Source organism: Dermacentor albipictus, chromosome 1 (genome assembly GCF_038994185.2).
Source record: "Dermacentor albipictus isolate Rhodes 1998 colony chromosome 1, USDA_Dalb.pri_finalv2, whole genome shotgun sequence".
Taxonomy (NCBI): domain Eukaryota; kingdom Metazoa; phylum Arthropoda; class Arachnida; order Ixodida; family Ixodidae; genus Dermacentor; species Dermacentor albipictus.
In genome coordinates, this window is record NC_091821.1 from 187,755,591 (window position 1) to 187,781,036 (window position 25,446).

The following is a 25,446-nucleotide window of genomic DNA, read 5'->3' on the forward strand; positions in this document are numbered from 1 at the left end:
GTGGGCAAAGGACCATCATTGCTTTTCTCATTGTGCCCAATTTCACTTGTGCTCGGTACAATGTCGGCAATGTAGTCTTCGTTTTCTGGCTCTGCCGTGGTCGCGACACCATCATTTGCGCACACGAACTCGTCCACCGTTGATTCGCCAAAAGCTTTCGGAAATTCTGGCAGCTTGCTCCAAAGTTCGGCAACACTGGCAACAGCTTCGTTGCATTCATCAGAATTTACAGTCATTGCCAAGCACGCGGAAGCTGGCACGGCTGAAGCAATTTCGGGTGAACCACTCGTACACGGCCGGGCGTATGCGTCGGGCACCGTGGGCACTGGGTCGCGAGTTTGGCCGCTTTAGCCCTAATCTCCCCCTTATTCTTCAAGATTGTGTTGAGAGTGCTCCTTGGAATCTTGCACGCTGCGGGGACATCCGACTTGTCACCACGTTTGTCCCGATTCATCATTTCAAGCTTCACGATGAAAGGCGACTTCTGCCGCTTCATCCCGGGAACAGTGCGGAAGAAGGCCCACAAGACGCACACACAATAAACCAGAAAAACAGCGAGACAACTTGCACTTCCGCCATCTTGCACGATGAGGGCACAAGAGCCTCTGATTGGCTGTCTGAGCAAGCGCTGCGGGTGGGCCAGGATCATTTATTGCAGGGAGGTGTCGACGGCTCGCTCACCGCAGTGCGGTCACGGTAGGGAGAGCGGTTGGATGGAGTCCTGCCGCCAGGTTTCCCCAACAGCGCGAGGGAAAGCCAACTTCTGGGGGCATTTTTCCGCCACTTGATGTTCGATATATCGAGAGTCGCTGCTATTTTTGTTCGATGTAAGCGGAATTTTTGCTATATATACTCATTGTAATTATAACTTGTCCAGAAATTGTTCGATATATAGAATAATTCGATGTAAGCGGATTCGATATAGTCGGGTTCGACTGTAGGAAATTAGTAGACAGCTATCCGAAGTAAGGATAGTAGCTTTATCAGCCATATAAACTTGTAAACATTCGCTTACTAACTAAATTAACAAGCATGGTGTCATCCGCGCACAAGCAAACATGAACATGTCTCACTCAATGACCGTGGAAACTCGCTATCAAAAGGCTAGTGAGGAAGTGCTTTAGCAGGAGTGAGTAAATTGAACTTCATTCTGCTTCTCGCTTCAACGCAAACTAAGTGATGAGGACACACAGCCTAGACGCGTAGACTCTGTCCGCATTACAGATTGCTTTCAAGGTAGGGCCCGAGTGGTCGTACCATACGCACTAGCCGCAGGAGTAGAACACCTCTCCTTCTGTTTGCACCAGTCCCGCATGCAAGTTTCCGGAACTCTGAACATCCGTGTTGCTGCCCGAATTTCGCCCCTCTCAGCAGGCGTGATCACTTCCGTTTTAAATGCGGCATCATGATAAAGCTGGTGTCTTTGCAGTCGGCACTTCCATGCTGATAGAGCAGACGCAGAAAATGGGGAAGACAGATGGTGGACTCGTAGAGTTTCTCACTCTATAGGGTGGACTAACCTAAGCACACATACTACAGCACATGGAGGAAGCTACGGCAGCTAGGCTCAAAGCACGTACGAGGTGGCTATATTGAATTGCTGTTGGCAATGTGGTAACGCAGATTTAGTCTCGTACTTGATTCTAATGGGCACAATATTTTTGGATCGGTTTTTGTGAAAAAAACTGCGCGTTAGAGTAAACACTATGTGTCGTAATCATGATGCCATCGTGGTCATTCCATCATTGTCACACCCTCTTACCTGATGCAGTGGCCCAAATTGTACAATTGCTTGTGCCACTAGGTGTGTGCTTATGGTCGTGATGCCATCGTGGTTGTTGCATCGTTGTCGCCCGACTCGTCATGCATTGCCACACCGCTGTTTTTGATGCCGTCGTGGTCGTTCAGCTGTGGTCATTCCACCTTTGTGATCAAACTCTCGTCATACTGTCATCCTCATGCCTTGTACTCCACTCTGGTGGCCCAAGTTATCTAATAGCTTGCCCATTAGTGGCCGTGCTCGTGGTCTTGATGTCGTTGAGGTCGTTTCATCGTAAATCCAGTTAAGTGATCCGACTCTCATTATGCCGTTATCATCACGCCTTCTAACCTGAGCCAGTAGCCCAAGTTATACTATAATACCTTAAAAACCGGACTATCGGTCGGACCGGAATATAGGTCGATCCCCCAACTAACGAATTCTAAAAATGAAAAAAATCTTTTTCAGTGGCAAAAGTACCGAAAGACATGACACCCTTACCTAGAAACAAATGCGACTCAGCGGGTCGCACAATGGTGACAGTATTTATTTAAATGCTGCTCGCATGTGCACTTGGCCAAACTTTTAGCGGTATCGTGCGACCATTGACCCGCGTGCTTGTCAACACCGTATTAACGGTGCTGAGCAGCGAAACAAACGAGATACGCGCATTCGCTATTTCGCCGCTCCGTGCCGTGATAAGGTGTTGACAAACACGCAAGTCGACGGTCGTGCGATACTGTTAAAAATTCGTCGGGTGTACAGTACACAGAAGGGCTTGAAGTCTGCAAGCGCTACTCCGAATCAGAGCAACACCTTTGATCAGAGTCGGACGACGAGTGCTTCTCGCTGCCCAGTCCATAGGCGCGTGCGATCTCTACCGCTTTCAAACGAATGCATTTGACAACAGGCAGCGATCTTACACGCAGCTCTCGGACGGACTCCGCAACCTTTCCTTACAGTTCTGCAGTCCGCTGCGATCCGGCCACGAAATGACGTTTTCTTTTGGTTGCTGCAAGTTGTAATACGTTGCTTTTGCCTCCGCCACTACCGAATGCTCTTTTCAGATACTCCAAGTTCGCGCTGTGCTGCCAGGTTGCCATGGGCTTCCGCGTACTCAATCGCCTTTTTCTTGAAGGCGACGGTGAATTGACGTCGGTTTCCGCTCATTTTGAAACAAAATGAAAATGCAGCCTTTAATTAATATAACTTTGCGGCAGTGGAAACGCAAAGTGCCGGTGCCACAATGTCGCCATGCCGCGCTGCTGCTGATGGCGATGGCGGTGTTAGATATGGAGCTGTTTCCTGCGATTACTTCGAGTTCCCCAAACCACTTCGAGTCGCAGCACAGCTAATTGAGGAATGCCGAAGCAGGAAAGCACATTCCAGAGGAGCGGCCGAGCAAACAAGTTTAAGGCAACAAGTTCACGTGCCAACAAGTTCGTGCGCCGCCGGGATTAGCAGGTGGGCCTCCGACAATGGAGCATGAGCAGCCCTCCCCTTCTCCTCGTTAGAAGTGCATTGCCAGTCTGCGAGGCAAGACCACAGAGAGCCGCCAGGTGTGACACCGCGACACGGGCGCCTACCATTGGCTGAAAGTGGCGTCATCGGAGCGGACTCTCCCATTGGTCAAACATGACGTGACTTACAGTGCTCGAAGGGTTTATAAGAAGCCTTCCAGAGAGACCTGAGCATGCTGGGACATTCCTTGATTCCCTGATTCACCTCTCTCGAACTTCTTGCCGCGGGCCGCAGCGTCCGAGTTGCTGCCGGCCCGTAATGACAGTACGACTGTTAATTGACGCTCACCTCCTTGTAAATAATGTAGAATAAATACTCCCAAGTTTGGGTTTTCATCCCGAAGTCCGTCCCCCAACCCCTACAGCGGCTGTTTACTTCATTCGCCCATTGTTGCAAGACTTCCGTAGTTTTTCCGCCAATGTCCGGTATATGTCGAGGGTCGACTTTTCGCGATGGTTTTTTGAAAAAAAGGTTCGACCTATATTCCGGTTTTTACGGTAGCTTGAGCCACTGGGTATGTGCTCATTATTGTGTTGCCATCGTTATCATTGCATCTTTGTCATCCGATTTGCGTCGTGCTGTTGTTGTCACGCATTCGTTGTCACACCACCGTCGTGATGCCATCATGGTCATTCAGTCGTTGTCATTCCAGCTTCGTGGTTTGACTCGTTATGATGTCATCGTTACGCATACTTCAACCCAATGGCTTAAGTTGTGTAATAGCTTGGGACACTAGGTGTATGCTTGATCTCGTGATCTCATCATGCCGTCATTGTCATGACACTGTCATTGTACAGTCGTGCATTCATTGCCACTCTGCCATCGTGATGCCGTGATGGTCATTTCATTGTCATAATCCGTACTTCTTCATCTAACTTTCGTCACACTGTCGTCGTCACATCTTTGTCGTTAGTCTTCAGCATACCATTGTTGCCATGCCATCATTGTGACACTGCCGTTGGAACGCCAGTAACATCATCTGATTGATCTGATCATCTGATCTGATCATCATCATCTGATCTGATCCTTTGCTGTTCCATCGACATCCATCTTTCATCGTCATTCTATTGTAATCATACTGTCATCATTAAATCTTGATTAGCCAACGTTCTCATGCCATCATCATCAGAGAGACGCTCTCATGCATCCATTGTCAGACCATTGTAGTCATGCTTTCGTTGTCATGGCATCATCGTCATGCAGGCTTCGTGATACAGTCGTCATGCCATTGTCATCATACGCTCGCCGATATGCTATTGTCCTCATGCCGTTGTCATGCCATCGTCATGCTACAGTCATACATATATTGTGATACAGTCGAGTCCCGCTACAACAAAATTGACGGTGCACGAAAAAAAATTCGTAGAAGCGAAAATTTTATTGTTGTGAAATTCACAAAAATATGGCTAACCTGAACTGGTAAACCACAAACAAACTTTTATTTCCAGAAATCAAGCAGTGTGGACTGCTTCCCTTTTTTTCCTAGGAGCATCATGACGCAATTTTCGCATTCGGCGAGTAGCTGCATCGCGACGTCATCATCATGCACAGCCACGCTGTTTCTGATGACATTGAACGCATCCTGTACGCGAGATGTGGCCGGTGGATGCAGGTCTGGCACTTCGTCGTCATCCGACTTCACCCCGTCGTCGCGGACACTTTTTATGATGTCCTCATCGCTCAATTCTTCACGGGCGATCACATTGACGTCAGCGTCGATGAAGTCGTCCAGCTCGACACTGGATGGCACACTTTCGGCACCTTGAAGGGCCGCCCAGGACGCAATTACGTCTGCTGGCGGTTGCACTGCTCCGTTGCAGTCAGCAGCATCCTCAGCGGAGTCGATGTCTGGGTCTCTGAGCTTGAAGCCAGCGTGCGTGAAGCAGTTCGCGATAACTGGCCGTCCAGTTGCAGCCCACACAGCAGCCATCATCTGCAGCGCCATGTACAGGTCTAACTTTGTGTCGCGACCAGTCTCCACATTCAATAGGAGACGCTGCATCACTCGCTGGCGGTAGGCGCACTTCAGACTTCTAATGACACCTTGGTCACATGGCTGTATGATCGAAGTGCAGTTTGGCGGAAAGTACTTCAGCTCCACAGTTGTGAGCTCCACATCCAGGATATGATGGGCGGAGCAATTGTCCAGCAATAAGCACACCCGCCGGCCCTGCCTCCTCATGTCGCAGTCAAATGACCAGACCCACTCGGAGAAAATGGCCCGCGTCATCCAGGAGCAGCTGTTGGCGACATATTTTACGGGAAGGCTCCTGTTACCTTTAAAGCAACGGGGCCTCGCACTCTTCCCAGTGACTAGCGGTGGGCGCTTGTCGGATCTGTCCGCGTTGGCGCACAGCAGCACGGTCACGCGCTTCTTACTGTGTTTCCCACCGTGGCAACGCTGACCTTTCATTTCAAGGGTTTTTGACGGCAGCATCTCGTAAAACAGGCCTGTCTCGTCAGCGTTGTATATGTCACACTTGGCATAGTCTTTCAACAACGCCGAAACGTTTGTAGAGATCCGGGCGGATGCGCTGCCTGTGTCTGCCGATGCCGACTCGCCAGAGAGCGTCTTGCCGACAATGTCATGGCGGGCCTTGAATCTGCTGAGCCAGCCTGTGCTCGCCATGAAATCGTCAATTCCCAGCAGGCAAGCGTAATTCAGGGCCTTCTGCTGCACGGCGTTTCCACTGATGGGTATGTTTTTCGCCCTCGTCTCGACAAACCACGTGTACATGGCCTTGTCGAGGTCTTCGTGTGCCGACGGCGTCGGCTTCTTCCGCTTGGCTGATGTGCCAAAAAGCAAGAGCTTGCGCTATTGCTTCTTTTGACTTCAAGATGGTGGACAGCGAACTGGGAGAAATCCCAAACTTCTTCGCAACGTCGCCTTTCTTCTCTCCACTTGCGACTTCGGCCAGGATCCGTGCTTTATCCTCCAGGGATAAAAACTTTTGACATGGCGGTGCCATGTCGGAAAGCACGCTAAAACAGAACAGCTTCTCTGATCAAATCGAACACCGCAACACGTGCACAACACGAACTGCCAATTGCACTAGCACTATAATTACACACCAACGGCGCTGAGATGCAGCATGGACTGACGAGACGACTGAGCGTCGGCTTTGGATTGTCTGCGGCTAAAAAGTTTCAAGCCAATCCCAAAGGTAGGCCAGTCTCATCGCTGTCGCCATCGAGCAATGGCGGCCACCATGCTCGGTCATCAACGGCAGTTTCTTGTGGCACGGCCGCTCAATGGAAACGCACTTGGTGCGGCCCGTCGCGTCGCACCGGTTTTACTGGGCGAGGGCGTGATGCGAGAGTTTACAGTTTCCGCCGTCGGGGCGCCACTGCTCCGGGATGCTTTGCAGGAGGAAGAGCGCCCGAGCACCGCAGAGCCAGTGGGTCTCACGCGACACAGCGGGTTTCTTTATGATATACGACTGCCCTACTGGATCTGCGCACGTGTGTGATCGTGTACGGTGTGAACAGATGCTAGCACAGACGGTACCATGCCACGCAACTGCTGTGTGCCGCTGTGCAGCACCAACGCAAGGAAAGATCCGACATTATGAATTTCCGTGCGATCCTCAACGGCGGGCAGCATGGTTGAAGAACATGGTTTCGCCATGGTTGGCGAAAACAGCCGTTAAACTTCCCATTCAGGATGGTGAAACTTGTCTTGCCAGCTGCCATCTCATCTGCAGCCAGTGAGCTCTCGAGTGAGCTTGAATTCATCACTATGCGGAGTGAGCTAGTAGCTGATACAGAGTTAGCACCAATTGCACACCTGGCCGGCTACGTTGCACGCGCATGTGAGGAAAAGGTACAGTTGTGTTACAAGTTTAAAAATTTGATTAGGCGTGCATTCTTTCGTCCTTCATTTAAGCGACTAGTTCACACACACACACACACACTCACACACACACACACACACACATATACTGAAATATGTCTGTGGTCGATTTCATTACGAATATATTACATTATGTTATTTTAGTACTGTTTTTCAAGCTAAATGTGCTCGTCTTCTGGTGGCTTGTAATTCCTGCAAACTCCTTTTTCAAGCAGCGAGGCCAGCTGCAGCAATTTATAGATTTATCCGCAACGTTGAAGATGGATGGCTAAGGTACCCAACAATAGAAGCAGTTGGCCTGTGTAAGCTAGTATGCACCTTCGTCACCAAAGTCATGAAGTGCTCAGACCTGAGACGAACCAGCAGGCTATGCAACACCTTGATGTCAGCACTACTTCCTCATTTCACACAACCTCCGGCGCTGACTTGTGAAAAAGAGGATCTCAACCACGCTGAGGACCTCTGCAGAGTGTTTTTGAGCAAGCTCATAAGACCATTGTTGACGAACTGGGCTAGCAACCTGAATTCGACAGTGGAAAGAAATTTTGCTTACACATAAACCTCTCTCGAGGAAAGTTCTACGCCTGTAACGCTTTAAGATTCTGTGTACATGAACTTTGAAATGAAAAGAAAAACTGGACTGAACCTACTGACTTCTGGCTTTATTGTTTTCTTTCCGACCATTGATCTATGCTAGTAGTGCCCATGTGCAAAATATTTCCCGCATATACCCGTGAACCGGCTGAACTATAATGCAGTACATTTCTGCATATCCAGAAACGTAAAACAGCGTTAATCATCGGCTCTAATTGTGGACCAGATTTATTAGAGTTCCGACACAAACTGTCGCTGACAACTGCAGCGATGCTGACGTACTGCTATCAGTAGCAAATGGCCAGTTGACATTACCATTCATATTTTGTGAAACACCGCTACACAGCTCTTTATCGGAACAAATCAAGCGCTGACCGCGCGGCCGCGGCGGGCGGAGCACAGCTCTCTCCCCGCAACTGTCCCGGAGCAGTGGCGCTGCGGCGGTGGCGATGGGAACTAGGCGCGTCATGCCTCTCTCGGCCGACGCGACGGGCCGCACCAAGTGCGTTCCATTGAGCGGCCGTGCTTGTGGTGCCAACACGCGATGATAACTTTGCAGACGCTTTTTTATGTGCAAAATGTTCGAAATTACGTTTCCTGCGCGGCAAATTAAGTTTCAAGCCTGGAATTACTTCGTCAGATTTCGTTAAAGCGGAAGGCATAAGAAAAAGTGTTCGTTGTGGTGAGGATATTTATGCGTTGACTCCTATGGGCAGCTGACGGGGAACTGAGAATTATTCGTTGAAGCGGCGTTCGTTGTAGCGGGGTTCGACTGTACCGTCGTTATACCATTGTCGTCATGCGGTTGTTTTACTATCGTCATCACTTCAGTAATGCCATACCATTTTCATCAATCCATCACTGTCATACCTTGTTCATCACTCTATCGTAATCCTGCTCTCATCACTCAATTCTGCTTATGCTGCCCTTGCCATGCCGTCTTCATTACGTTCTTATCAGAGTCGCTATCATGCATCCATTGTCATACCATTGTTGTCAGGTTGGTTCTGCCATTCATTCTAGCTTCGTCATCCGGTTATTGTCATACTGTTATCGAACCACCGTTGTCATATACTCGTCATCACCTCACTGCCCTCATATCGTCGTTGCGCTCTTAGCATTATACCATTGTTGTCATTTATAAATCGACATCTCAAAGTCCTCATGCCATCTTCGTCATGTCGCCTTTGTCGTTCCACAGTAAAACCTTGTTAAACTTTACCCGTTTAAACAGTAGTTTCGTGTTAAAAGTAGTAAAGTCAAATCCCCAACTTAGCAGCCATCGAACTTAATGTGTTTTGTATCCGCATAAACCGTACCAGCTTATTGTGTACGTATCAGCTAAAACGTAGCGTTTGCACTTTTCGTCGCGTAAACACGGTGGTGCGTCGTCTCCATCAGGCGGCAGAACAAGCCTCACAGATCAGAACAACGGCCTCCAAGCACCCTGTGCATTTGTGCGTGAAGCCACATGAACATCATTTCGGCGCCATGCCAGAGAGCGTTCTTCTATGAGAGAGCGTTGTAGCATCAAGCAAGCGAGGACTCGCGTCATGCCGAAGCTTGGATAAAAAAGACGCCGGGTGCTAAGCATAGAAGAAAAATTGGACATCGTTCCTGCTATAGAACGCAACACGAAGAAGTCGGTGCTGGCACACAACAGGGATCTGCTGTTGACTACGGCGTGTGACATTTGGAATGCGAAGTTGCTCGGCAGCGCTGCTGCGACTGTGCAGAGATGTCGACTACGAGCTTCGACTTTTCACGATCGTTGCCTCTGCTGTTGCTGAAGTGTCGGCTAGCGACAGTGATGAGGACCACACGGAAGGCGACAGCACGGGCGATTCAGGCCCGACAGTGGCAGAAGCTGCATGTTACGTCAGCCTCATGAATGCAATCGTCGCAACGAGAACAGCACCCGGCAATGAAAGAGGCGCCCCGGGACTTCTGCAGCAATACCGCGCGCTTGCACGGAGAATGTATAACGCCGACGAGGAATCTGCCATGCGAGTGTTTACCGAGAAAAGGGGGCTGGCTGGAAAACTGGCACGCAGCTTCAGTAAGTTTGAGGCCGCTGTCGTAGTGCTAGGCCACCGCGGCATCAAATGAAAATAACACTTTTTTCGCATGAAGTGAATAAATACTGCATGTCTTTTTCTTCATTCATCGCAGTCTATCTGAGTTCCGTGTTCCGTTTTCTACAGGTAAGTGGGCGATCTGATGCTATTTTGGTTAAACAGTACTACCGTTTAGTACATATTTTCTCCGAGCTCTGGCCAACTACAGTTGAACGAGGTTTCACTGTATTGATGTCATTCCACTGTCGTCATTGTGTTGGCGTCATACGCTCATAATTCCACCATACTAATCGGCAACCTCGGCAAGTGAGAGCCACAGCAAAGTGGGAAGCTATCGGTGTATGTTGCATATAGCCAAACAAATGAAAGTCTCAGAACAACCACTACACATGTTAAATAAACATGACTTCAGAAGATGGTGTATCAGATAAATTACACTGCTCGAATGCTAATCACATTACCATCGACAGTCATCAGGAGTTCTGTAATTTTTTTTCTTCTCTTTTCTCCTTTCCAACAGTTATACATGCTGGAGGAGCCATTTCTAAATGTAAACTGTCAGCATGTGGCCAACTTCGATGCTGATTTGTACAGACAGCTCAAGTGCTATCCCCAGGAAGTGATTCCCACATTTGATATGGCTGCCAATGAAGTGTTTTTTGAAAAGTACCCTGATGCCCAATTACCACATCAGATTCAAGTTCGGCCATTCAACTCTGAGAAGACTCAGAGCATGAGAGCACTCAACCCAGAAGGTCAGTTTGCCATTCGTATGCGGAGTTTGCCTCTTTAGATTCAAGTAAGCATGTGTGCCTTGCATGTGACACTTGACAGTTGTAGGTTTCGTGTGACACAAGTAGCTTTTGTGCGAATTTTTTAGTGAACTTTAGTGAACCTTTGTAATTGCTGTAGGGGATAAGTGGGGATGCCAACAGCACTACGCCTTGGCACACCGTGCACCACGCTTAGGGCATGCCTGTCCATCAACTGCGGTTCCACACAAGCTGAAGGAAACAATGGATGACAACCATGCATGAACTTTCGAAAACTTTTATTACGATTGCAACTAACATTTCAAGCAGGCCAGCTAGCTATAGTTTACATCACTGAGAATCCCATTGAAGTTACGCTGGGTAAAGAGGGCCTTCAGACTTACCAGCTGGAGTACGTGTGTCCATGGCAAATGCCACGGCAAAAGTGTGGTTGATTAACCATGTGCGGAAAAACAAGTTAACGACAAAGCCTTCTGCATTCGTCGCTTGCTGGTGACCAAAGAGGCTTGGGCATAGGGATGTCATGTGACACTACCGATGGCGCTGATAGTGCTTATGATTCCCGTGCACTGCCCAAGAAAAGGATTCCCCTCTCTATCCAAACCTGCTGGCAGTTTGATGAGACACGAGGACTCCAACAGTGCTGTGTCCTTGCCATGCTTCTAACAGAACCACAAGGTGCCAAATAATCAGCACAAGGCACAAGCAGTGTAATGGAGCATCTCCCCTTCTCTAATTATCGTATATTCTCATGCAAGGGCCACTTTTCTTTATTCATAAAAATTGTTCTAGAATTTCTTAGGTGCGACCCATGCACTGAGTAAAGGTAAATAAAGTTTAACTGCTTTAATCAACTGATGTGCCTGCTTTTGTGTGCGACAGCTTTGGGAAGGTTTTATTTTAGCTCTTTTTTGCGATGTCATTCATTGTCGCTGACATGTGGCCATGGAGCTAGGTTGTGGTTCACTGCAAGTGAGCTGGTAACATGAAGGCAACCTTGGACTCAGACTTAAACTTTAATGCGCGACATGTAAGGTTGCCTTATGAGTAAACTACAAGAGCTTTCACGCAAAATATGAACGGAGCATTGCAGTCAGTAGCGCCCACATGTTTCAGCTGGTGCAAGAGCACTGAAAGGTAACTGCACAAACAATGCGCACATACTGCGTACAATGCACACAAACTGCAGAGCCTGTGGACTACATCCTATGTAGCATGCATACGTTTCCCAAATGCATACACAGCGCCCGGATAGGAATTTTACCAGTGCTTAGTTAACGACTGCAGAAGCAACTGAGGAAGAGACTGATACACTGTGCAGTAGGTCCCCATGTTCCAAGCGGACATAGTGCTGCTAAAAGGTGAAGTCTTCCTCATATGCAGGCTCAGTGGTGACACTGCCATGAGGTTCTGCGGTAAGTCTTTATGTGAAATGTGAATGGAATGTTGCAGCCAAACACCCACATACTTTATAGTAGCATGGGAGTGACATTTATGCGTTAAACACTGAAAGTTTCATGTGCACTATGTGTGCACACAGCAGTGCACAGCTATCTATTAAAGACATTGTGGTCGGAAAATGCGATGGGGTGCCGCTGAACAAATTTTATGATGGCACTGGTGAAGTCAACAAACTTCCTGAGATAATCAACTATGTTTAGAACCAAAGAGTAAACCAATATGTATCCGTGTACCGCATAGGTACTGCATACCCGTTGAGGTGTGCGCATGGGTGAAAGGAGGTATGGCCCATGCACATATTTTTTTCTGCAATATTTAGGCTCAACTTCAGGACTGCTGCCTCTACACCAGTTCGGCCCTTAAGAATATACGGTAGTACTGAATAATCTGAGGCCGCGACGGCTGCATTTCGATGGGGGCGAAATCTAAAAATGCATGTCCAGTGCATTGGGGGGCATGTTAAAGATCCCCTGGTGGTCAAAATTAATCTGGAGTCCACCACTACGGCGTGCCTCATAATCAAATCATGGTTTTGGGACTTAAAACCCCAGAATTCAATTCAATAATCTGAAAGTTTTAACCAGTTTTTTAAACAGACATAAACCTATAAAAACCCCCGCAGGGGCGTCTGCGCAAGCAGGCGTTTGGTGTGTTGCGACACCACGGACCCGAGCACATGAGGGTTGGACCCTCCCGCGTGTAGCCGTGCGCGGCTTAGCCGTGTCTGGGGAAAAGGGGATCCTGGGGGTTGAGCCAATTCTGGGTGTTTGGACCTTTAAGGCCCCCCGGCGGAGGCAACACACCCCTTTGGCCTCTGCTTCACATAGACGGCACCCCCGGACTGACCCACCCGGGGGAAACCGGCAGTCGCCTTTTCCTGTCCTCCTCTCCAATCTTCGTCTTTCTCTCTCGCCTTTTTCATCTTTCCTGTCTTCTCATCACTTCTCCTCACTTCCTAGTTTCCCGGCGGCAAGGGTTAACCTTGTGTAGCTAGCCAGCCTTGGTTATGCTGTATTTGGTTATAGCAGCGATGTACGGCTGGCGTTGGCAGGGTTTCTCTAGCAGGAACTCCTGTCACGTCCCCCTGTTGGGCTCCATGGTGGGTGGTCGGCATCGCGGCCGAAAACCCAATATTACTTATGGAACATGCTTTTCCTAAACTACCTGATCGCCCTCATAAACGAGGGCGCACCGAAGAAGTTTTTCAATTTTTCGGACAACAAGTCCAGAACTATCCTAGATACCATGTTATTCACTCGGAAAACCCAGACAAACTAGTGCGCAACATTTCACCGTTCCTTGTTTCGAAGTCTTTAACTGAAGTTTTTGGAACAGGATATAAGGCATCGAGAATGACAAGTGGTGATCTTCTTTTGGAGCTCCACGATAAGAAGCAGTACGAGAAACTGCCGAAACTTGTCTCATTTGGGGAGACCCAAATAACAGTATCCCCGCACCGTACCATGAACACTACCCGAGGCGTTGTCTCGGACGATGACATGCTAGAGCTCACTGAAGCTGAACTCTTGGAGGGCTTCAGTGAACAGAATGTAATAAATGTTAAGCGAATTAAGATCAGGCGAGACGGTAAAGAGATCAACACGAAACACCTGATACTCACGTTCGGTTCAAGTGTCCTCCCCGAGTCCATCGAGGCCGGTTATATCAAACTTCGTGTTAGGCCATACGTGCCAAATCCTCTCAGATGCTTTAAGTGCCAAAGGTTCGGCCACAGTTCACAGAACTGTCGAGGCCGGCTGACATGTGCCAAGTGTAGTGACACTGAACATTCCTCCGAAACATGCCAGAAGACTCCACATTGTGTCAACTGTGATGGCGAGCACGCCGCATACTCGCGCGCCTGCCCGTCCTGGAAAAGAGAAAAAGAGATTGTGACAATCAAAGTCAAAGAAAATATATCTTTCAAGGAGGCACGTAGGCGGGTGTCATACCTGTCTAAGAGCAGCTTTGCCGATGTGGCGCGTAAGGGGGCAGCGTCGCAACGGCCTCCGGCGGCTGTCCGACCCACAGGCAGTGAGTCGGCAGTTACGCCATCTGCCCCCGCGGCGGTTGCAGCTAGCGCTGCTCCGTCAACCGAGGAGAAGGGACCATCCACCCCAAAGGTGGGTGCAGCCGAGGCTGCCCCAACCTCCGAGGCCCCTTCCAGCGCTGGCAACGTCCAGCGCAGCCAAATCCCTCAGGGAACCCCATCGACCTCCGGGCTGGTGGGCGCAGGGGTCTTGCCCTCCAAGGCGGGACTCCCTCTGAAAACATCTCGCTCGCAAGAGCGCTTGTCCGGCGCCTCACACGAGGCAATGGACACTACACCTGACCCCAAGGCGCACCAAACGCCTAAGGAGCGTCGAGAATCGCTCGAACGCTTCAGAAAGAACAAAACACCTATTACAGGGCCTCGAAAGGGCTCTGTAATATAAGGCATCCACTCCGTTTCCGTAAACACAGCACCAATTTACCTTAAAGATGGATACACAAATCATTCAATGGAACATCAGAGGTCTCCTTAGAAACCTTGATGATGTTCAAGAACTCATCCACAAACACAATCCAAAAGTGCTGTGTTTACAGGAGACACACTTAAAATCTACACACACAAACTTTCTCCGAAAGCACGTTACGTTTCGCAGAGACCGCGAAGATGCTGTCACAGCATCTGGCGGTGTAGCTATTATTGCTGACAAAAGTGTAGCGTGTCAGCATCTAAAGCTCCAAACGGCCCTTCAGGCCGTGGCCGTTCGAGCCATACTTTTAAATAAACTAATTACCATCTGCTCTTTGTACATACCACCACATTATCAGCTTCACAGACGCGATTTAGAATCATTAATAGATGAGCTCCCAGAACCCTATATGATTCTCGGTGATTTTAACGCACACAGTAGTTTGTGGGACGATCCACGCTGTGATGCGCGAGGTCGCGTCATTGAACAAATGCTTTTCTCTTCTGGAGCATGCCTCTTGAATACAAAGGAGCCCACATATTTTAACCTAGCCAACAAGTCATACTCTGCCATAGATCTTAGCATTTTATCGCCGACGCTTTTACCCTATTTTAAATTTAATGTACTTAACAACCCGTATGGGAGTGACCACTTCCCAATAATCCTAACCACTCCGAAACAAGATCAACTTCCCCCGCAGCTCCCTCGGTGGAAGATTGACTCAGCCGATTGGGAACGGTACCAAACTCTTACTCACATGACGTGGACTGAGATGTCTGGTATAGCCATAGATGATGCAGTTGCGTATTTTACAGCTTTTATACTGGATGCCGCCTGTAAATGTATTACGGAAACGAGCGGCATGGGTTCCAAGCGGCGTGTTCCCTGGTGGAATGATGCATGCAGGCAAGCACGGAGGAACCAGAACAAAGCGTGGGCCATATTTCGCGATTCTCCAACAGCAGAAAACCTAGAAAACTTTAAACATATCAAATCACAGGCAAGGAGAACGCGCCGACAAGCAAGACGAGAGAGTTGGGCGAAGTATATAGCAAGCATCAACTCGTACACAGATGAGAGCAAAGTATGGAATAGAGTGAAGAAAGTTAATGGGCAACAAACGTATTCCTTACCTCTAGTAAATAGCCACGGAGAAAGCCTTGAAGACCAAGCCAACTTTCTCGGTGCACATTTTGAATACATATCGAGCTCTTCACACTACTCCGAAACCTTCCTAAAATACAAAACACAAATAGAACAGCAAAAATTAGAAAGGAAATCTGCTAAAAGTGCTGCGTACAACGATCCATTCTGTATAGCAGAACTGCAGGCAGCACTAAACTGTTGTAATACATCCGCCCCAGGTTCAGACCGCGTAATATATGAGATGTTAAAACAACTACCATCCGAAACACAGAAAACCCTCCTTTACCTATACAACGTTATTTGGTCTTCCGGCGAGATCCCCTCTGTTTGGAAGGAGGCTATTGTAATTCCAATCCTAAAACCCGGAAAGGATCCTTCCTCGGTATCGAGTTACAGGCCTATAGCATTAACAAGTTGCCTCTGCAAAGTATTCGAAAAAATGATTAACTGTCGCCTCCTGCACTTCCTAGAATCAAACAAATTGCTGGACCCATACCAGTGCGGGTTTCGGGAGGGTCGATCCACTACTGACCATCTCATACGTATCGAGGCACGTATCCGTGAAGCTTTTGTGCATAAGCAGTTTTTCTTATCAGTATTCTTAGATATGGAGAAAGCCTATGATACAACGTGGCGGTTTGGTATTTTGAGAGACCTCTCACAGTTAGGTGTACACGGAAATATGTTCAATGTTATCGAAAGTTATCTGTCGAATCGGACATTCCGTGTTCGAGTGGGCACTGTTCTGTCACAGAAATTTGTACAGGAAACTGGAGTGCCGCAGGGCGGGGTGCTCAGCTGCACGCTCTTTATAGTAAAAATGAATTCCCTTCGTCTACACATACCACATAACATCTTCTATTCAACGTATGTTGACGATGTGCAGATAGGTTTTCAATCAAGTTCTCTTGCTATCTGTGAGCGACAGATCCAGCTTTGTCTTAACAGGGTCTCCAAATGGGCTGATGTGAACGGGTTCAGACTGAACCCACAAAAAAGCACCTGTGTCATTTTCTCTAGAAAAAGAGGCCTGCACCCCAATCCTGAAATTGTGTTGCATGATGAGCGTCTGCCTGTAAACAAGGAACATAAATTTTTAGGCATAATTTTAGACGCGAAACTAACCTTTGTAAAGCACATAAAATATCTTAAAGACAAGTGCATGAAAACAATGAATATCTTAAAGGTGCTCTCACGCACAACCTGGGGCAGTGATAGAAAATGCCTCTTGAACTTGTACAAAAGCCTCATACGCACACGACTAGACTATGGAGCCATAGTTTACCAGTCGGCTACTCCAACTGCTCTAAAGATGCTTAACGGTGTTCACCACTTAGGAATTCGCCTGTCCACAGGCGCCTTTAGAACAAGCCCAGTGGAAAGCCTCTACGTTGAGTCGGATGAGTGGTCACTGCATCTGCAGAGAACATATTCGTCTTTCATGTATTTTCTTAGAGTGAACGCAAACAGTCAGCATCCCGCGTATTACACCGTAAACGATTTGTCCAGCTGCCAACTTTTCCGCAACCGGCCCAGAGTGGCACAGCCTTTCTCCATGCGTGTTAGAGACATGGCTGAAGAAACAAGGGTTCCACTGCTTGAATACCACCTTATGTCCCCTGCTATACGGCCCCCGCCGTGGCAGTGGCAACCAATAGACTGTGATACATCTTTCGTAGCTGTCACAAAGCACGCGCCTGTCGCGCATATACGAATGTACTTCCTCGAATTACAGCACAAATACTCCTCTCCTGAATTCTTTACAGACGCATCGAAGTGTAATTTTGGCGTATCTTACGCAGCGGTCGGTCCATCTTTTTCAGATGCCGGTGTTCTGCACCCTAACACAAGTATTTTCACAGCAGAGGCCTACGCGATATTGGCTGCCGTTAAACACATTAATGAATCTCATATCCCCAAGGCAGTTATATACACAGACTCTTTGAGTGTTGTAAATGCTTTGAAAACTGTCAGGAAATATAAAAACCCTGTAATTCTATCTCTTTACTCAGCCTTATGCACAATCTATCAGTCCAAACAGCATATCGTCGTATGCTGGGTGCCAGGGCACCGAGAGATAGAGGGAAACGTGTTGGCTGACGAGCTAGCCACATCCGTCAACGCGAACGCCTCCAACACTTCCACGACTGTCCCTGTAAATGACCTCAAGCCCTCAATAAGAAAAAAGCTAAGGGCTTTCTGGCAGTGCTTGTGGGACGAACAAACAGGAAATAAACTACATGTTATCAAGCCGTATCTTGGCAACTGGCCGCCGGTATCAAAGAACCGCCACACAGAAGTAACACTTTGCAGACTCAGGATAGGACACACATACAGCACACACGCATACCTCTTGTCCGGTGGCGATCCACCCATGTGTGATAAATGTGGTGAGCCACTTACTGTGCTTCACATCCTGCTGCAATGCACTGAATTAGACGCTAATAGGAAAAAGCATTTTCCATTACCACACCGTCAACAAATTCCCCTTCATCCTCTTATGATCATAGGTATGGAACCACTCTTTAAATATCAACACTTGTTCGCATTTTTAAAAGGTGTACACAGTTTTCATGTCATATCACCAGGAAATCCGTAGCACGGCCTCTTAACTGAGGTTTCTGCTGCGATAACTGCACTAAAAGAAAGCACCTGCCTCCCAGCCTTTGGGCTCAAAGGCCTCCCGGAGGCTTAGGTGGTATTTCCACATTTTTCCATTTTAGCTCCACGACCACTGATCACGCGTACTAGATCCATAGACATCTAGTTGTATCACTATCATAATTTTATATTATATATCATTTTACGCTTTTATGATACGGATTGATTTTAGGCCACTTTACAGCCATGTCACATCCCACCATCGCAACTCACAAATCGGCACTTAACACAACATTATCAGTCATGGCGCTCTTTGGCCATACTTGGCCCTTGCGCCACTAAACAATACACATTCATAAACCTATAAAAAGGGAAGATAGTCAAACCTTAGTATAACAAACACAAATACAACAAATTATTAGAAGTAACAAAGCAAATGAAGAATTATCTTGCAAATTAGCATGTAATGAATATATACTTATAAAGAATGTTGGTTTTAATAAAGGTATAGTTATGTCGGATGCGACTTCGTTATAACGAAGTTGATCTGTACTTCTTAAGCTCTTACCTTTTTAAGTATTGTAGTAGAAGCCGCTGTGGGTAACTTCTGATAATTATGCTTTTCATTAATCTTCAAAATTTGTCTGTTGAATTATTCTGCTTGTTATGTGCTGTGCATCATTTCTATTGTAATTTTGTGAGATACATATTACAACTCTGTTGTCATTCAGTGCAACTATGTGTTTGATGAGTTCACTTTATTATTATTATTATTATTATTATTATTATTATTATTATTATTATTATTATTACAGTCGATTTCCATTAATTCGACCCTCGTGAGACTCAAGGAATTATCCAGAAGGTTGAATTAATCTACATGCAGAAAAAAAAACTCGAAAACTTGCCACTGATTCATTTGGCAGTATTTGCCCTTGAATCAAATGCGCTCCCACTTCCTTTGTGCCCAAAGTGTAAAATGTAGAAGTCACATTAAGGCTCAGAAACAAAGTACTGATTGAATGTGCACCCAATTGTTTAGCAAGAATGATGGGCAATATGTGTTGCATAATAATGGCTGGTTTCCTAAAGTCAGCTTCGCTGCACAGCTATTTCTTTTAATTAACTTCGCCGCAATGCATTTGGGTTACATGGTAAAGCATGTGAGGGCAGTTTTGTTTTCTTGTGCGGTTGCCTTGCGCAGGCAATTTCCGGCTTATTTTTCCTGAAAAAAAAAAAAGGCATGCATTATTAGTGGTTAAATGCCAGACTGAGACATTGTGAGCTATGGTTATTGTTGGAAAATCCTAGGGCAAGCCGAAAGTAGGCGTTTTCGACGGGAGATTTCTTTTTGCATAAGTTCACTGCATTCACTGTCCCCTAAACTTCCCTGAAACAGCCGCTGGCACTAAAGTGGGTCGCTATTGGGGTCACAATAGGGGTCAGGCACGTGTGTGCTGACTGTTCAAGTTCAAATGATCTGGTAAAGGCCAATTTCACAGTCGAAATAATGAAAGTTTGAGCTCATAGAAATGCATGGGTGTTGGTGGAGCCTTCGTTCTGGATTGAATTAACCGAAATATCGAATTAATTGGAGTCAAATTAGTGGATGTTGACTGTATTCTTCTTATTATTACTGTTATTGTTATTATTAGTTTCAGATCATTAGATTTGACCTTGTCTTTCAGATATTGACCAACTGGTTACTATCAGTGGCATGATCATCCGCACTTCCAATCTGATCCCTGAAATGCGGGAAGCTTTTTTTCGTTGCACGGCTTGTGCATTTGTTGAGGCTGTGGAAATTGACCGAGGCCGCATTGCCGAGCCTGTGACCTGTCGCCATTGCTCAGCCAAGTACAGCTGCACTCTGATTCATAACCGTTCTCAGTTCTCAGACAAGCAGATGGTTAAACTACAGGAAGCACCAGGTTAGTGCTGTATTTCTCAGGTTTATTGTTGTCCCAACTGTTAAAGCATGAAAAGCACTTAATAATTATTATAAGTCCCCTCTGTAACATTACGTAGGTAATTTTTTTGTACAAACTTGCAAAAGAAGGCATTTTATTTAACTTAGCCCTCTGTTACTAATCATCATGCATATTGTACAAGAAAATGGTACTTGCCAATTTTTATAGCTTTCCTTTCTATAATTGCATTTTTGTCGATGTTACACGTTTTGAAGGCAAGCAGTATGTTGTGCATGGAGCCCTTATTCATTATTCTAATCTGTGTTGCAATGTAAAATATTGCTTGCCAACTTGTATAATATTTTAGTACAGAATGCAAATAAACTTAGATTTCAGTATCATCATGTAATAAGTTGAACCTTGCAATAATCAAATCGGTGGGCAATGCGAAAAAATTCACTTTTGCGAGAATTTAGTGTTGAAATGAGACAGCGCAGATGGGTAATGCATCGCAGAAAGAAACTTTACTGTCAAAATTCCGTTAACCGACTTTGGCAAGCTTGCTCAAGGATATAGAACCGCATTGCTGACAGTACAAAGTGTACCGCATGCGTCGATCAGCAGTGGCAGCACTGCCATAGAGCAATATTCTCGGTCAATTGCTCTCTGAGATATGATCACTTTTGCGAAATTTTCTGCAACTCTGCATCGGACCCAGAGCAACAGTGCTCCACGCATGCAGCAGCATTTCTCCAGCACACGCTGTCGCCCGTAAGCACCAACACATCCGGTGCCGAGCACAAAAGTGATCGTATCTTGTATACCCAAAAGCTGTTGATTGAGATTACGGCCCCTTTGTGCAAATCTATGTCCAACTTTGAATCTGCACGCTATGCCTGTTGGGTGCCGCCATAACCAGTGTTCTTGAAGCAAGGAATGTGTATTCCTGGACGATTGCTCAGTCATGGCCCGATGCGTGGCACTACATGCTGTGACCTCCATATAAAGCGCCATAAACAATTCTACGTCGGTGGGACGTGGATTTCCGTATCTTCGCTGCATTTTTCTCAGTGAGGTGCGCATTATGCACTGCACTAGGTGTGCAAAAACCATCGTCACATGTCAGTAGCAACATGTTGCCGCTTCAGTGGGTGATAAACGAACAAGATGATGGCCATAACGTGTTTTCGGCACAATCACTTGTGGTGCTTGGTTGCTTTTGTACATAAAAATGCCGGCGCCCATGCAAGTGTAATGTGGCGGTATTTTACACAATTTCAGTGCAAAGCAATCACATTCGAGCTCATTCGGAGGCCTGCTAGCCATGCGCGAGTTGGTAATATGCGAGGTTACGTTCCGGCAAATTTCGTTGATGCGGAATTGTAGTGCAGCGACATTCCATTGTCGAGAATTCCAGCCCATTTCAGCACAAATATGGGGCATAAAACGTCTCAAAGGCATTGCTAGTTTCAAATTTACTAGTAAATAAATACACATGCCTGAACAATAACTGGTTTTTGTATTGTAGTCAACACATAGCTTAAATCAAAAAGAAATTCAGATTTTATTAATTATGTAATTGCTCATTGTGATGAAGAGGCACAATTGTACTTATCTGCTGCAGGTATTTAAAAGAAAAAGTCAGTTTATATTGTATAATAGAAGGTGGTGTCAGTGGGTGAATATGCATAAAAATTAGTTCTGTGCCCCCAGAGATAACAGGTAAGCCCATCGTATTTCATCTTGAAGCAAACTGCAAACACAATGGCAAAAAAAAAAAGAAGACTACTAAACTTCACTGCTGCTTCATGTGAAACTGCATAGATAGACATATTTAATAGAAGTAGTAAAAGAGACATGGTATTTATTTGGATTGTATGTCCTGGTGGTAACCTGCTGTAGTCGTCATATGTCATTGAAAACATACGTGCTCGCACAATCTTTAAGCGTACTTCTCCCCAAGCAAGCTGTTTGTGCATACTTAGGCACATTTCTCATGTGTGCTTCGCAAGTGCCTAGCTGTGGCAGTACAAAAAAGTGCCTGCTAGCTTTCGCAATTTGCTGGGGAGGCTCGCGAATTCTGACTAGTGCTCCCGATTGCACAGGCACAGCCATAAATCTCCTGGAGACTTACCCAGACCCACCGCAAAAGAGAGAGAGAGAGAGAAACTCCCTCGTCATACAGCACAGCCACCATTATGTGCTATGTAGTTAGCCAAAGTCAGAGAAATCCAAGCTATTTGTGTGGAGACAGTGTAAGCTTAACTGAATCTGCGTCAGACTGAGACATGCATTGTGGAGTGCGCATGATGCAAAGGTCTAATGTGTATTGCATAATGACCGGTTCTCTTAAATCAGCTTTGCCATTTCACACCTGTGTCATTTGGGGAAGCATTTTAGGAGTAGAAAGGGGCCACTGTTACAGGACATTCTGTCTGTTCCTTAACTATACACATGCTGTCTCCGGTCACAGTTTACGCATGTAGATGTCTAATAACTGTACTAGCAGCTATTAAGAGCTGTTTCTGACATTGTGATGATTTGAGCACTGCTTTCGGCCACCTTTTGCACCCCTCACATAAGACTGTAACGGGGCCTAATATGCGTTCCTAAATTTTACACTTGCATGTGGGCTGTTTCCAGTCACACTATAAGCACTGAGATGTCTAATAACTGTACTGGCAGCTATTCAGGGCTATTTCTAATGTTCTTGTGGCTCAGAAAAAAATCTTTTTTTTTTTTTTCGTCGTCCCCCCTCCTCTCGGTGAACCTCCCGAAATTCGGGGTCCCCAGGTTGCCAGGTATATTAGTCGCACATAAGCATAATGTTTAGCACATAAGCATAACTTCCATTTGGTGCCTTCTAGGAACCTGCCATATTTTGCTACTGCAGGCGATAGGATCTTGGTCCCAGCTTTTTTTTTTCCTGAATGCATACCTGTTTTCGTAAACTTCTCGTATGATTTTACTGATTTAGCATGAAGTTTTACAAAAAATAAATTCTGCTTGTGAAAAAGTTCAAGGTGTTGAAAGATGGGGCGACACAAGATTGCAAAATGTCTGCACAACAAAGAAGTCATGCTATCAGTACCGTCCTCTTGTGGCAGCCACAAATGCCATGTGCCGAAGGGGTACGTGCTTCAAACAATTCATTAAGACAAGTTCCTTTTCTGAACTGAAGCAAGACATATCGGCAAGCAATGTCACTGAAAAAGTCGCTACGATCTAAAATACTATCTTGTCAATATCTATTGTTCAAAGCTTGTGGCTGCTTGTGTACGCATCTGAACGCAAATTATCAATAATAGAGTGCATATGTATCCAACACGAAAATATGTATCTGCTTAGGGCTGTTAAAAAGCATTCTGATATCCCTGCAGATATGACAGGGTGGAGAGTCTGTCTTCTCTCCCCTGTTGTGTTTGGAGAATTTCCATGAATTTGAGTGTTCACAGGTTAGCAGGTATGTGAATGTATTAATGCTTTTGTATAACAAGAGAACACATAAAAATATCTACTCTAGGGAAACAACAAAATAATGAGTATTTTTTTATTTATTTATTGTTGACACAGCTCTGGACCGAGTAATGTTTAGCACAATTCGGAGATATTACTGTTACTTGTTCTAAAATGATCAGTGGTATTTTGCCTGTTACTTACATCTTGCTTTATTTTACAGAGGATATGCCTGCTGGACAGACACCACACACAGCACTCATTTATGCTCACAATGATCTTGTTGATGCTGTGCAGCCCGGTGACAGGTTTGTGCTTAAATATTTTGCTTTGCACATTACATAATTGAAATGCAGTTTTTGTTTACATGCTCCATCAGTATCTGAAATATGAGGCCTCGACCACTTGCTGTTCTTGCTATTTTTGAAGTGGAACAACAAACCTCCCCTTTTTTCCTAGTGGTTCAACAGTGTAGGTCCTTCTTTCTGTGACTATGTGAAGTAAGGTCCCTGTAGTCTGAGCTGTGTAAGGGGGTAAAATGCTGCCTAGCATCAATTATGGCCAGACATTTGTCAAGAAGTTCTTCTGTATGAATCTTTGCATGTCTAGAAAAATCTGAACACTCTCTTATAGATAGTGCAGAAAGTACCTGCAGTGCAGTTGACAACGCTGGCGGCATTTTCTTTATCTCTCTAACAAAGGACCTCATGACTTGCCACATCTGCAAGGCTTGAGTTCTGTGCATACATAGAAAGCCAGGAAAACCAGAAGCATGGAGCATTCAGAGCAGTCCAAATGCTGCATTGGGGACATTACAAGAAAGAAAAAACAATTAATTATGAATTTTTTATTTGACTGTTTCAGATGATGCTCATACAGTAAAAGCTTGTTAATTGGAATCCCATGGGGATGCTACGAGAATTCGAATTATATAAAATTCGAACTAATAAAAGTCTGAGAAAAAATTGCTCCGTTAAGGCTTGTATATAGTCCGACATAGCATGAGTGCGCGCGCATAGACGCTACATCACGTTGGTGAAGCACTGGCCACGTGACGTTACGTCACGTGGCCAGTGCTTGTTTCAGGAGCGAGCGACACCTGTTCAGGAGTCACCTGTTCCAGGAGCGAGCGACATGTGGCAGCCATCCCTGAAACGCTGCTTTCTACACATGACTGTAGGTAGCGACACAAGTTATGCTTGCGCCGTCGCAGCAGCAGCTCGCATTCCCATAAGCGCAGGCAAATTTGCAGTTTCTTCTTCAAAACAGGGCAATTATAACTGTGCCAAGGCTTATACTAAACGAAGTCGATGCCAAAACGCGATCGTTCTGCAAACTTTGAGCAAGAATAGTGCAGCAGTGAGTGCAAAGCCTTTTTTCAAACACATGTAGTGAAATATTCAGGACCCTGTATATGTACTGCTCATTTTAACTTCTTTCATCAGTGTAAACATCTATATACAAAGCTCACATTGCTAGGTTTACTCAAGCTTATCTTTCTCCCTTCACTTTTTAGGATTACTGTGACGGGCATTTATAGAGCATCTGCAGTCAGAGTAAATCCTCGACAGCGGAGTGTGAAGGCTGTGTACAAGACCCACATTGATGCTGTGCACTTCCGCAAACTTGACAACAAACGTCTTTATGAAGACTCTGAAGATGCGTAAGTATTCCTAAGTGGTACTTTTGTCATTCTCCTCTATCCCGATTGCCTGGCGCAGTGGTTGTGATGTCCTGGAGCTGATTACAGGTTGGGGTGCACAAGCTGCATTCCTATAGGGTCAGTGCGGAAAAGCTTGTTACTGGCATCTTGGCGTACATTAAAAAACCGTAAG

At 46.2% G+C, this 25,446-nt stretch overlaps 2 protein-coding genes across 4 annotated transcripts in view; one reads left to right on the forward strand and one right to left on the reverse strand.

Annotated features, from left to right (window-relative positions):
- The window catches only part of dpa (disc proliferation abnormal), a 133,978-nt gene that overhangs the window by 41,906 nt on the left and 66,626 nt on the right, over positions 1 to 25,446 (forward strand). For all 3 annotated transcript variants that reach the window (XM_070530649.1, XM_070530648.1, XM_070530650.1), the window contains exons 10-13: positions 10,326 to 10,560; positions 19,934 to 20,176; positions 23,835 to 23,919; positions 25,128 to 25,274. In XM_070530649.1, coding sequence (XP_070386750.1) covers positions 10,326 to 10,560; positions 19,934 to 20,176; positions 23,835 to 23,919; positions 25,128 to 25,274 — 710 coding nt within the window. The remainder of the gene's footprint in view (positions 1 to 10,325; positions 10,561 to 19,933; positions 20,177 to 23,834; positions 23,920 to 25,127; positions 25,275 to 25,446) is intronic.
- On the reverse strand, positions 4,719 to 5,750 carry LOC139054933 (tigger transposable element-derived protein 6-like). The gene has a single exon (XM_070532664.1). It carries the CDS (start codon positions 5,715 to 5,717, stop codon positions 4,719 to 4,721), a length of 999 nt encoding a protein of 332 aa, XP_070388765.1. The 5' UTR covers positions 5,718 to 5,750.